The following is a 13,752-nucleotide window of genomic DNA, read 5'->3' as shown; positions in this document are numbered from 1 at the left end:
GAACTCACAGAGATTCACCTGCCTCTGCCTCCCAAGTGCTGGGATTAAAGGCGTGTGCTACCACCTCCCGGCAAAGGTGTATTCTGTAATGCTGGAGTGAAATATACTGTAGAAGTCTGTTAGGGTATTTGGGTCAATGGTGCCATTTGATATTTCCAGTTTTTTGTTTTGTTTCAGGGGTTTTGTTTGTTTTGTCTGGGAAACATGTCCATTGGGGAAAGTACAGTATTAAAATCACCTACAATTACTGCACTGGGGTTAATCTGTGGCCTAACCCCTAGTGATATGGCTTTATGGAATTTTTTGATGTGTACATGTTTAAAGTTGTAAGCTCCGAGTGGATTTTTGACAGTGGGAAGAAACAAATTATATTCCATGTGACACTGTGGTACAGGGAGCAGAGCCCAAAGAAACAGATGCCCTTTGTCAGTTACTGACAGAGTAACTCTACCCTGACTTTTCCAGTAGAGTTTATCTGTGCTGTTAAACTGGCATACTAAATGACCCTCTTATTCACTCTCAAAGCTATTCACACTGAAGATCAAATGATAAGATTACACTCTGGTGTCTAACCTTAAAAATCTATTCAGGGTTTTAGAAGCCTGGTCTCCTCAATTACAAGTCTAAGGATAAAACTATGAGAATATACATTGTTTCTTAAACATTCTATGTATGTAAGGTATTGTTATCATTACCACTATTGGAAATGTTCAGTCAATAAAGTATCAACTAACAAAGCATTCTTAAAAAAAAAAAAAGCAGTTACAGAGATGGCTCAGCAGTGAAGAGCACTGGTTGCTCTTGCAGAGGACCCAAGGATTGATCCTAGCACCTATGATCATGCCCATGGGAGCTCACGGCCATCTATAATTTCAGTTCCAGGGGATCCAATGCCTTCTGTGAGCACTAAGTACACATGTGGTACACATACAGGCAAGGCATGCATATACACAAAATAAAATGAATCTTTAAAAAAATGAAGCACCACAATGTAGTGATATTTCATTTGTATTTTAATAAATAAAGCTTGCCCGAAGTTCAGAGAGTGAAACAGCCCCACTGGTTAGCCTTACACACCAGGCTGTGGTGACACACACATTTAATCCCAGTAGCCATGCTAGTTTGCCATAGAAACCAGGTGGTAGTGGTGCACGCCTTTAATCCCAACCCTGGAGAGGATTATTAAACGGAAGGAGACAGCTCTCAGTCTCATTCTGAGATTCCTGGAGGCAGGATCACCATTTCGGACTGAGGTAGATGTAAGAGCCATTAGCTGGCTGTTTTGTTTTTCTGACCTTCAGGGTGAACCCCAATTTCTTTCTCTGGGTTTTTACTAATTGTGCTACACCACAAAGACTAGATGTGGTGATCCATATCTGAATACTTGATCCTCTTGCCTCTACATCCCAAGTGCTGGGATTAAAGCCATGAATCACCACATCTAGACTTTCTCAGGTATTCCTCATAGCCATAAGAATATCTGACTGAAATACCTCCTTTCTGGCATGAGAGCTGTTAATTCTGATTAAGTCCCCATGTGTTCTTCCTCTGTCACTGGTGCTGCTGTCAAAGTAAGAAGATGGTCTAGGGCTGGAGAGATGGCTCACTGGTTAAGAGCATTGCCTGCTCTTCCAAAGGTCCTGAGTTCAATTCCCAGCAACCACATGGTGGCTCACAACCATCTGTAATGAGGTTTGGTGCCCTCTTCTGGCCTGCAGACACACACAAACAGAATATTGTATACATAATAAATAAATATTTAAAAAAAAAAAAAAAAAAAGAAGATGGTCTAGTCCCAGTTCCTGGGCGAGCTTTCTGCTAAGAATTATATAGTTTCAGCTCTTACATTTTGGTTTTTGGTCAATTTTTAGTTAATGTTTGCTCTCATGGTGTGTGCGAGCTTTGCATACAGCTATCCAGCTGTGATAGAAATACATACATTCCCCTATTACATTACAGTGGTGCCCTTGCTGTAAATAAACTGACAATCATGAAAGTCAGGACTTATTTTAGACTTACTGGCCTATTTAGAAGTAAATTAATCTAAATGTCTACCTTTATACTGCTACCACAGTATCTTGATTAACGTAGCATTTTAATGAGCTTTAAAATTAGGAAATGAACACCAATGAGATGGCTCGGCAGGTAGAGGCAATGGCTGTCAAGCTTGATAACCTGAGTTCAGAATCGCCAGGACCCACATCACCAAAGGAGAGAACCAACTCTTAAAAAGTTGTCCTCTGCTGATCTCCAAAATAAACAAAGAACTCAAGACACTGGACATCAAAAGAACAAATAATACAATAAAAAATGGGGTATGGATCTAAGCAGAGACCTCTCAATCTATCTCAAATCTCAAATGGCTGAAAAACATCTAAAGAATTGCTCAACATCTTTAGCCATCAGAGAAATGCAAAATCAAAACAACTCTGAGATTCCATCTTATACCTTTCAGAATGATCAAGATCAAAAACACTGATGATAACCTATGCTGGAGAGGATGTGGTATAAGGGAACACTCCTCCACTGCTGGTGGGAGTGCAAACTTGTACAGCTGCTTTGGAAATCATTATGGCAATTGATCAGAAAATTGGGAAACAATCTACCTCAAGACCTAACAATACTACTTTTGGGTATATACACTAAGGACGCTCAGTCATACCACAAGGACATGTGTTCAACTACATTCATAGTAGCATTATCTGTAATAGCCATTTGGAAACAACCTAAATGCCCCTCAACCAAAGAATGAGGAAAGAAAATGTGCTACATTTACACAATGGAGTACTACACAGAAGTAAAAAAAATCTTGAAATTTATAGGCAAATGGATGGATCTAGAAAACATCATATTGAGTGAGGTGACCCAGACCCAGATTGACAAATGTAGTATGTACTCACTCATAAGTGGCTTTTAGACATAAATCAAAGAAAAATCAGCCTATAGGCCACAACCCCAGAGAACCTAGACAACGAAGAGGACCCTAAGAGAGACATACATGGATTTACATAGGAAGGAGAAAAAGAAGATCTCATGAGTAAATTGGGAGTGTGGGGGTCACAGGAGAGAGTAGAAGGGGAGGGGGAGGATGGAAGGAGAGCAGAGAAAAATGTATAGCTCAATAAAAACAATAAAATAAAACTTTCCTCTAACCTTCATACAAGTGCCATGATACTTGCACCCCACTCACCTAGCCCCCACATAGTAAATATGATATAGTAAGTTTTTTTAAATAAATAAAATAGGAAATATGAACTGGAGATGTAGCTCAGTTCACAGAGTGCATTGCCTGCACAAAGCTATGGCTCCAATACCCATAACCAAATAAACTGGCTGTGGTAGCACCTGCCTATAGTATCAGCACTCAAGTTGGAGGCAAGAAGATCAGAATTTTAAAATTATCCTTGGCTACATAGAATTGGAAAGCAAGATAAAGGAAAATAAACAAAGAGAGGAGAGTTCCTGGCCAGCATGATCAACAGAACTCTGTCTTAAACAAATGAAACCATTAAGTGTGAGGCTGGAGATGCAGCTCAGCGATAGGATGTTGTCTAACATGTATGCCACCCTGGATTCGATCCCAGGCACCACGATAAAGAAACAAAAGCATTTTTAAGTCAAGGATGTGAATTCTTTAACCTGGGTCTTCCTTTTTAATTTATTTTGTACATTTCTTTGTTCATTGTTGTAACTGGGGCACACGTGTGCCAGGATCTGTGTGACGTCAGAGGACAACTCTGAGAAACTGGATTTCTCCTGCCACCAAGTAGGTACTGAAGATCAAAGTAAAACAGTCAGATTAACAACAAGCACCTTGACCTCTGTCAGCCCTGGTTCTCCTTTTATAGGAATCCTTTGGCTCTTTTAGATCAACAAAATTTGTGAGACCTTTAAGATCAATTTGCCACTTTCTACATGACGAAATTTTGACAGCAATTGCCCAAGATTATAGATCAATTTAGGAAGTATTACTAGCTTTAAAATATTGTACAGATATCAATATATCTACATATAAGTAGAGATGGATGGATGGCTAGATGGACGGACAGACAGACAGACAGTAAGTTTGTCTTCTGGTGAACTCTCAAATTACTGTAGCTTTAATTTCTTAGTTTTCAGATGGTATTTACTTCTTTTGTTAAATTGACTCTTTTGTGCTTTCTTTTTATTTTATCATCTTCACTGTATATACATTTGGTGTGTAAGTGTATGAGTATGGATCCAAGGTGCATATATGAATGTCAGAGAGCAACTTTTGAAGAATTGGTTCTCTCCACCGTATGATTCAGGGATTAAACTCACAGGCCTGTGTAGCTAGTGCTTCTACCCACCGAGCCATCTTGCCAGTCCAATGTTGTTTTTCTGAGAAAGGATCTCATATAGCCCAAACTAACCTTCAACATACTATGTAGCTGAGGCTAACTTTGAACTTCTAGCCTCAAATCCCCAGTGCTGGGATTACCAGCATCCACTACCACGCAGAGTTCGTTCATGTGGTGCTAGGGATGAACCTTGGGCACTGTACATGTTAGGCAAGCATTTTACCAATTGAGCTATATCCTCAGACCTATTTTGATCCTTTTGATGTTTTTAATAAATGAAATTACTTTTCCTTGCTTTTATTCCTAGATTTGTCACTGCTAATGTATGAAAATACAGTAAATCTTCCATATTGATCTTGTATCCTATAACCCTGTTTGAATTGCATTTTGGTTCTAATATTTGCTTTGTGTGATTTCTTGCATATTTTATTAAAGTCTTCATGGTGTTTTGTTTTGAGACAGGGTCTTACTATATAGACCAGGCCAGCCTTGAACTCACAGAAATCTACCTGCCTATTTCCTGAGTGTCACCATACCAGGCCTCACTAAAGATGTTTGTTTGTTTGTTTGTTTGTTTTTCTGAGACAAGGTTTCTCTGTAGCTTTGGAGCCTATTCTGGAACTAGTTCTTGTAAACCAGGCTGGCCTCAAACTCACAGAGATCCGCCTGCCTCTGCCTCCTGAGAGCTGGAATTAAAGGAATGCGCCACCACCGCCCATCTACTAAAGATGTCTTAATACATAGTTGAAACACAAAGGCTAAAAGAGAAGTGCCCAGAAAGAAAGACCCACCCCACATCACCGGCATGTGCTTCCCCTCACAGAGAGCAGCGGAAAGTGGGACTTACTCAAAAGAGAGTCACCTCCCTGGGATTCTCTAAGCATAAGATCATCTCATCAGAAAATAAAACAGGTTTCCTTCTTTCTTCCCAGAACGGATGCTTTATTAGTCTGCATGACTGTGGCTGTGATAAAATACTGACCAAAGGCAACTCGGGGAGAGAAGGGCGTGTTTTACTTACATGTCCCAAACATAGTCCTCATTACAAGAAGTCAGGAAAAGAACTCAAACAAGAGGAGACGCAGGAACTATGGAGGACTGCTGCTCACTGGCTTGCTTTGCTCTGAACCCTCACAAGTCAGGCCCCTATCATCTGCACCTGTCTCAACATTCCTACCTTCCCAGCACCCATACCAGCTCATTAAGTTCTGAGAATTCAATGGCCTCTTCTAGCCCAAAGCTTCAAATTCTTCCACAATCCTCCCCAAAAACCAACATGGTGAGGTCTGTCTCAGCAACAGCTGACTCTAGACAAACTTCTCTCCTAGTTTGCCTCTGTCACTGTGATAGACACCATGATCGAAAGCAACTTGGGGAGGAAAAGTATTTTTTCACCTTACATATTATAATCCATCATCAAGGATGTCAAGGTATGGATTCAAATAAAATCCCTGGAGACGGGAACTGAAGCAAGGACCACGGAAGAATGCTGCATACAGGCTTACCCTCGATGGCTTGCTCAGGCTGATTTCTTATACAACCCCTGTCTGCCTGTTAGGGGTGGCACTGCCCACAGTGGGCTGTGGACCCTCCCACATCAGTTAGCAATTGAGAAAATGCCCACAGACAGGCCTTTCCCCCTCTCGAGGCTCTTCCCAGGTGACTTTGTGTCAAGTTGACACAAACTAAGCAGCACAGATGCCTTTTGTTTCTTTTCTTACTTGATTTGACTAGTGCTGTGGGAAAATGCTCTTATACACTGTAAAGACTTGTCACCGCATTGGTTTGATAAAACACTGATTGGCTGATTGGCCATTAGCCAGGCAGAAAGTATAGGTGGGTCAACCAGACTAAGAAAATTCTAGGAAGAGGAAAGGCAGAGACACTGCCACCAGCCAGACAAAGAGGAAGCAAGATGATAATGCCTTACTGAGAAAAGGTACCTAACCACGTGGCTAAACATTGATAAGAATTATGGGTTAATTTAAATTGAAAGAGCTAGTTAGTAATAAGCCGCTGTGTGTTTATTTGGGACTGAATGGCTACAGGAACAGGCAGGACAGAAACTTCCATCTACTGACTAGAGCCTCCAGCACACTGTTGATTAAAAGTTCCAAGGGCACATGTCCTTGTTTTATCTCTGTGGAAAAAATTCAATTTTTCACCATTTGGCATGAGATTGGCTATGTGTTTTGTTTTTCTATAGATACACCTGGAAGGTTAAAGAACCTTTCAGGGCTGGAGGGATGTCTCAGCAGTTAGGAGCATTTACCTCTCTTGCAGAAGACCCAGGTTGGGTCCCCAGGACCCACTTGGCGGCTAACAACCACATGTAACTTCAGGATTCAATGTCCTCTGCTGGCCTCTTAAGGCACCACACATACACAATGCACAGACATACATGCAGGCAATACTCCCATACACAGACTCTAGAAAGGAGCAAATTGGGACTGAAAATAACTAATTAGTAAATCTGACTTTTGTTTCCAGAGCACACATTTTAGGAATGATTTATGAATTTGTATGCCCCAAGGTGCACATGCGGAGATCAGAAGACAACCTGCAGGATTCACTTCTCTCCTTCCACAGTGCAGGTTCTGGGAAGAGAACTCAGGTTGCCAGGCTTGGTGGCAAGTGCCTTAACCCCCAGAGCCATTTTGCCAGCCCACATGTAATGTTTAAAACTTACTTTTAAAACATTTCCAAAATGTTGCTTGGTTTTTCTAAGTTTTCAGCAAATTATCTCTAAGTTGCTTGAATTCTGGGGAGCATGAGGCTGCAGTCTGTGTTCTTCTAAATCAATCTTCTCCCTTTAATAGTCTACCTTTACTTTTCTGTGGCACCTCCTATCTCAGGTTCACTGGCATCTTTAACCCTTCCAGCAGAGAATCTACCGCCTCTCTGAATGGAGCCACTCTGAATGTCTGTTGAACATGTAAGATTAACAGAGCGTGGGCAAAGAGCAAACCTGAAAAGTAAACTCCAGGAGCCACCACAGCTACTAGTCAGTTCAGACTTCCCAGGAGGAAGGAGTAAAAGGAAGCCTCGGTGCTGAGGAGAAAGCTCACTGGCTCAAATGCTAGACTCAATACCCAGGACCAAAACTCGGAACAACAAACAAGACTCCTGCATCCTAAGGGTTCTAAGGATTCCGGACAAAAGAAAACAAACAAAAACCACTTTGATTCATGTGGTAAATAGCTAATTAAAAATAATAAACATATTTTCATTTGTTCACTAGCATTAGAGAAATGTCTGTTCACATCTTTTGTCCATTTTCAATTTGGGCTATTTGTGTTTATTATTGACTTTTTAAAAGGGAGTGTTGCTATGTTGCCCAGGCTGACCTAGAGCTGGCCGTCACCCTACTTCAGCCTCCGGAATGCTAGACTTACAAGGCCTGGCCCATCACTTTTGGCTGGCCTCAAACCGTTGCCTTCAGTCTCTCTTGTCACTGGGACAAGGTGGACTACATGGATGCCACTGCACCTGGCACCATGCTGTTGGTGCAGGAGAAGGCATCATACCCATTTCATCATACAGAGACTAAAAGAAACTGGTTCTAATGTTTAAAGCATGCACACTATGGTAAATATATAAGCATTATATATGCAGGTCCAATGCTTTGAACAATGCTAATATACAAGGAATTTTTATCTGCAGTTGCTTATGCCATTGGTGTAAATGTTAGCGCAGTGGAAAATGCACACGATGTTTTCCTATTATGAAAATAACCTTGACTTCACAAATTTTCTGGAAAAGGTCTGGGAAAACTCTAGGGTCTACAGGACCACATTTTCAGTGGCTCTATGAAACACATGGCTATTTAAAAAGGAAAATTATTTTCCATATATATTTTTTCATAAAACTGGCACTCCAGTCTATAATCCAAATACAAAGGAGGCTGAGGCAAGAGGACCGACCACTGAGAGTTCAAGGCCAGTCTGGGCTACACAGTGAGTTTTAGGCCAGCCTAGACTACAAAGTAAAATTCTGTCTAAAATAATCATAATAGTTAAATAAAATGAACATTCTGGGGTTAAGCTACAAAAGGGAAAATATAACATTCTGTCCTATAATTCTTTTCTTTCTGTACTGGTTAGTTTGATGTCAAATTGACACAAGCTAGAGTCATAAGAGAGGAGGGAGTCTCAACTAAGAAAATGTCTCCATAAGATCCAGCTGTAAGGCATTTTCTAAAATAATGATTGATGACGAGGAGTCCAGCCCATGGTGGGTGGTGCCATCCCTGGGCTGATGGTCCTGGGTCCGTAAGAAAGCAGGCTAAGCAAGCCATGAGGAGCAACCCAGTAAGCAGCACCCTCCATGGCCTCTTGATCAGTTCTTGCCCTGCGTGAGTTTCTGCCCTCACTGCTTTTGATGATGAACTGTTACATGGAACTGTGAAGAAAATAAACCCTTTCTTCTCTAAGTTGCTTTGGTCATGGTGTTTTATCACAGCAATAATAACCCTAACTAAGACATTTTCTTTCTTCCTTCCTTCCTCCCTCCCTCCCTCCCTCCCTCCCTCCCTCCCTCCATCCCTTCCATTCTTCTGTGTTGATATGAAGGCATACGCCACCACATCTGGCTCAAAATGAGTTCCAGGACAGCCAGAGCTACACAGTAAAACTGTCTCAAAAAACAAAAACAAAACAAAACAAAACAAAACAAGGAAGGAAGGAAGGAAGGAAGGAAGGAAGGAAGGAGTGAGACAGTTCAGGAGAAGCAAGTCAGGCAAGGTAGCACTTGCTTGTAGTTGGGAGGCTGAAGTAAGAGGATCAAGATCATCCCACATAAGGAGATCCTGTATAAAAAGAGAGCCAGTTCAGGACAGCTAGTTAGGACACTAATGAGAATTTCCAGGACAAACCCCGAACTATAAGCTAAGCCCATTTCCTACACAATGAGTCTCTTTCTCATATCAGACCTATCCTACCCCACACCGGTGTCCATCTCTCCTAAGGGCAACCTAACACTGGCCTATGGAGCTCTTCATTACCAGTCATCTGAAGATTGGGATCAAAGTCATTCTGATATCTCCCTTTGTTTCAATGTCTTTTATTTATCAAAGCCTTTTCCTGCAGTTCTTCAGGAAAGCTTGCCCTGGCCTCCCTGTCAAACCCTTAATTATAATTCCTTGTAAGGACACAATCCCAAATTAACATTTATTGTGATTCTCCCACCAATCAGTAAACTTCACAAAGGCAGACTGTACTCGGCTTTGCTTCTCAGTGTATTCCCACTGCTGAAGTAATTCAAGGCCTTTTCATTATTTCATACATCATCAGACAAACATATTCCCCAGTTATGTAACAGAGACCAAATCCAGACTCAAGATCTTCTCGGCCTCTTGGTTTACATAAAGTAGAGCCATATCCCATTCCATGATATTTACGGCAGCCCACATGGGTCTTCTACAAACTTGAGTTCCTTCGTATTTCTATGCTGTTCAAGTGACTTTTCTATACACTACCACATTATCATTGTCTGGCATTTCATGTGTGAGTACCTTTTCATTTGCTAAGCATAAACATTTTCAGGCCTCCTAAAGGGTAATTACAGTTTAGTTTGCTATTATAGTACCCATTTACATTATGAATTCTCTGGGCACATCTGCTAAAGGAATTAACAAAGAACTTTCCATAGACTGAAATAAGGGTTTGACCCACAGTTTACCACCAAACTTGGCAATTAATTGACAGTTCTTTGGAGGGCACTTTAAAATGTTATACTGTTTCTCTGAAAAATATCTTTTGGCAGACAGTTCAAAACAAGTGTGATAGAAGAATATTAAATCAGATTATTTTAAATTCCTGGATATATTTAAAATAGTTCCTAACCAAGTATTTCTTTCTTTTTCTTGTCTTTTCTTTTCTTTCTTTTTTTCTTTTCTTTTTTTTTTTGGTCTTTTGTTTGTTTATTTGTTTAGTTTGTTTTTTTGAGACAGGGTTTCTCTGTGTATCCATGGTTGTCCTGGAACTCACAGATATCTGTCTCTGCCTCCCTGGTGCTGGGATTAAAAGGGTGCGCCACCACTTCCCAGAGTCAATTCTTATTCTTATCCCAAGGCAGGGAAAATCTTTTTATATTTTTAGTAAATTAATTTCTAATAAAACTATAGCAACAGGGCAAAAAAAAAATGTCTACAGTCATTCCAGTTACTCCTTTGACTGACAACCACCCACCACAAATTTAGCTATGTATGAAATACATGTACATTGTTTCTGATGGTAGGCCAGCATACATTTGACAGTGTTTGTGGTGGTCAGAGGACAATGTTAAAGAGAACTTTCTGTTCACTATGTTGGTCCCAGGCATCCAACACAGGTAGTCAGGGTCAATGTGTGCTTAGACAAGTTTCTAACTATTTTTTGGAGACAGGTTCTCACACCACCAAGACCTTGAACTTCCCTAAGTGACTGAGGATGACCCTGAACTTCTGACCCTCCTGACTATCTGCTGAGAGGAGCACTGGGAAGACAAGCATGCATTATCTGTTTTTAAGTGATGCTAAGGATCAAACGTATGGCTTAGTTCGTGCCAGGAGAGCATTCTACCAGCTTCGCTCTGCAGGTTTCTGAGACAGTATCTTACAGTACAGGCCTGATGGATTACTCTTGCTCTCATTATGGAGCCAAGACGACTTTGAATTCATGATAATTCTCCTGTTTCTGCCTCCCTAGTGCTAAGATTACAGGAGTGTGCTACTATGCCTAGCTCAAGTTTCTAACAAAATACGACCTTTTTTCTTCAAAATCAAAGAGTAAATTGTAGTTCCAAATATCTTGAGTTATACTGAGAAAACTGAGGGCCATAGAAAACAAAGTTGACAGATAATACTGAAATTCAGTATGTAGAGAACCTAGACACATTTATTAATTGGAGAGAGGAGCTGCATGTCTTCCACAGCTCAAGTGTGGAAGTCAGAGAAGAATCTGCAGACATCGGTTCTCTCCTTCTCCCGTGTGGGTTCAGAGGATTCAACAAGCTTAGTGCATGCCCTATTATCTACTGAGCTCCTGTCTCTCACAGTGGGTATCATTTCTTTTCTCTCTTTCTCTTAATGTTGCTAAGGAGCAAATTCCTGGGCCTTGGGCATGTTAAACAAATACCTTATTATTGGTGTATACCTACAATCCCCAAAACAGAATTTGTCCTCTACTAGTAAGGGTTTTTTAAACATACAGGAAATTGACTTTTCATAAAAATATAAATGTAAGGGGGGAGGGAATGGGAGGGGAGGATGGAGGGGAAACTTTGGTCAGGATGTAAAATAAATGTTTAAATTTAATTAATAACTATATTTATAAATATAAAATCCAGTTTTGAAATAGTAAGGCTAATGTAAATGGGATTTATCACTATAACTATATCATATTTCCAGTTTAGGGTAAAATTCAAATTCTAAAGTAGGATAAGATGGATCACCCCTGAAGATCTTAGTATTTGGAAGTCTGTGGCAAGAGGATAGCCACCAGTCAAAGGACATTGTGGGCTACGTAGTCAGACCAAATTACAGAGTAAAAGACAATCTTTAAAAAAAAAAAGAAAGAAAAGATTAATCCCAGCACTTGGGAGGCAGAGGCAGGCGGATCTCTGTGAGTTCGAGACCAGCCTGGTCTACAAGAGCTAGTTCCAGGACAGGCTCCAAAGCCACAGAGAAACCCTGTCTCGAAGAAAAAAAAAGAAAGAAAGAAAGAAAGAAAGAGAAAGAAAGAAAGAAAGAAAGAAAGGTAAACCACACCTACAATTCCAATAGTAAGTAAGGAGGCAAGAGGGTTTCAACAAGATGGAAACATACCTGTCCTACCTAGTGAGTTACATGCCAACCAGGGCTATACAGCAAGATCTTATCTTAAAAGGGGGGCGGTGGCAAACCAACAGAAGCTGGAGAGATGGCTCAGCTGTTTAGAACAGCTAGCTGCTCATCTAAAAGACCCAGGCTTGATTCCCATCACCCACATGTGTGGTGATATTTTGTTTGTGATTGAACAAATACAGCCTGCCTGAAGATCCAAGTGTGGAGCTAGCCACTGGTTAGCCATAGAGGCCAGGCAGTGGCGGCACACATCTTTAATCCCAGCACTAGGGAGGTGGAGACGGAAGGGATATGGCTGAGCAGAGAGAGGATTATAAAGCAGGAGACAGGAGCTCAGCACATGCAGTCTGGGATTTGTACAGACAGATGCAGTCTGAGGATTCTTGGAGACAGGATCGCCCTTTCAGGCTGAGGTAGTGGTAAGAGCTAGTGGCTGGCTGCTCTGCTTCTCTGATCTTTCAACATTTACCCTTATATCTGACTCTGGGATTTTTATTATAAAGACCAATTAGAATTTATGCTACGTCTGGTGCTCAATGTGGGGTTTAAACCTATGACCCTGGGATTAAAAGTCCCATGCTCGCTTTCCAGCTTGGGCCCGGCAGAATGGCTCCCGCAAAGAAGGGTGGCGAGAAGAAGGGCCGTTCTGCCATCAACGAGGTGGTGACCCGAGAATACACCATCAACATTCACAAGCGCATCCATGGCGTGGGCTTTAAGAAGCGTGCTCCTAGGGCACTTAAAGAAATCCGGAAATTTGCCATGAAGGAGATGGGGACTCCAGATGTGCGGACTGATACCAGGCTCAATAAAGCCGTCTGGACCAAAGGAATAAGGAATGTTCCATATCGTATCCGGGTACGTTTGTCCAGAAAACGTAATGAGGATGAGGACTCACCAAACAAACTCTACACATTGGTAACTTACGTGCCTGTTACCACATTCAAAAATCTACAGACAGTCAATGTGGATGAGAACTAACCTACTGAATCTCAAATAAAGTTGGAGAACAGCCAAAAAAAAAAAAAAAAAAAAGTCCCATGCTCTCAGCATTAACCCTTATATCTGACTCCAGGTTTTTATTATTAAGACCAATTAGAATTTGTGCTACACACATGGTAGCTTACAACTATCTGTGACCCCAGCACAGGAGATTTGATGCCCTTTTCTGGCTTCTGTGGGTACTGTGTGCATGTAGTGTACAAATATACATGTAGGCAAAATGCTTGCACACATGAAAAATAAATCAATTCTTTTAATTAAAAAAGAAGAAGGAAACAAACCAACAAGAGAAAAACTGGTCATGGTAGCTCGTGACCTAACTTTTGGGAGATGTGGGAAAATCAGGATCAATATTACCCTTAGCTTATGTTCAAGGCCAGACTCTGGTCTATAAGACCCTCAATCAAACAGACAAAATAACAACAACAAATCCTAACAAGAAATGGGAATTCTCTTTAGTATAAATCATAGAGCTAAATGAATTTTGTGTTAGTCTATGATTTGGGCATGTGTGGGGGGGGGGCGGTTCAAGACAGGGTTCCTCTGTAACAACCCTAGCTGTCCTGGAGACAAACTGGCCTCAAACTCAGAGAGATCCTCCTGCCT

At 41.1% G+C, this 13,752-nt stretch overlaps 2 protein-coding genes across 4 annotated transcripts in view; one reads left to right on the top strand and one right to left on the bottom strand.

The window, feature by feature from the left end:
• Positions 1-13,179, top strand: part of LOC121453960 (60S ribosomal protein L31-like) — a 30,060-nt gene extending 16,881 nt beyond the window's left edge. The window contains exon 2 of the mRNA XM_041661049.1: positions 12,736-13,179. Coding sequence (XP_041516983.1) covers positions 12,736-13,125 — 390 coding nt within the window. The 3' untranslated portion in view covers positions 13,126-13,179. The remainder of the gene's footprint in view (positions 1-12,735) is intronic.
• The window catches only part of Cpeb3 (cytoplasmic polyadenylation element binding protein 3), a 185,740-nt gene that overhangs the window by 169,331 nt on the left and 2,657 nt on the right, over positions 1-13,752 (bottom strand). The window lies entirely within an intron of this gene.

The sequence above is a fragment of the Microtus oregoni genome, unplaced genomic scaffold (assembly GCF_018167655.1).
Source record: "Microtus oregoni isolate MIOR12 unplaced genomic scaffold, Mior012 000012F_ref0000307, whole genome shotgun sequence".
Taxonomy (NCBI): Eukaryota; Metazoa; Chordata; class Mammalia; order Rodentia; family Cricetidae; genus Microtus; species Microtus oregoni.
Note: the sequence above shows the minus strand (reverse complement) of the source record. Positions and strands in the feature narration are given on the sequence as shown.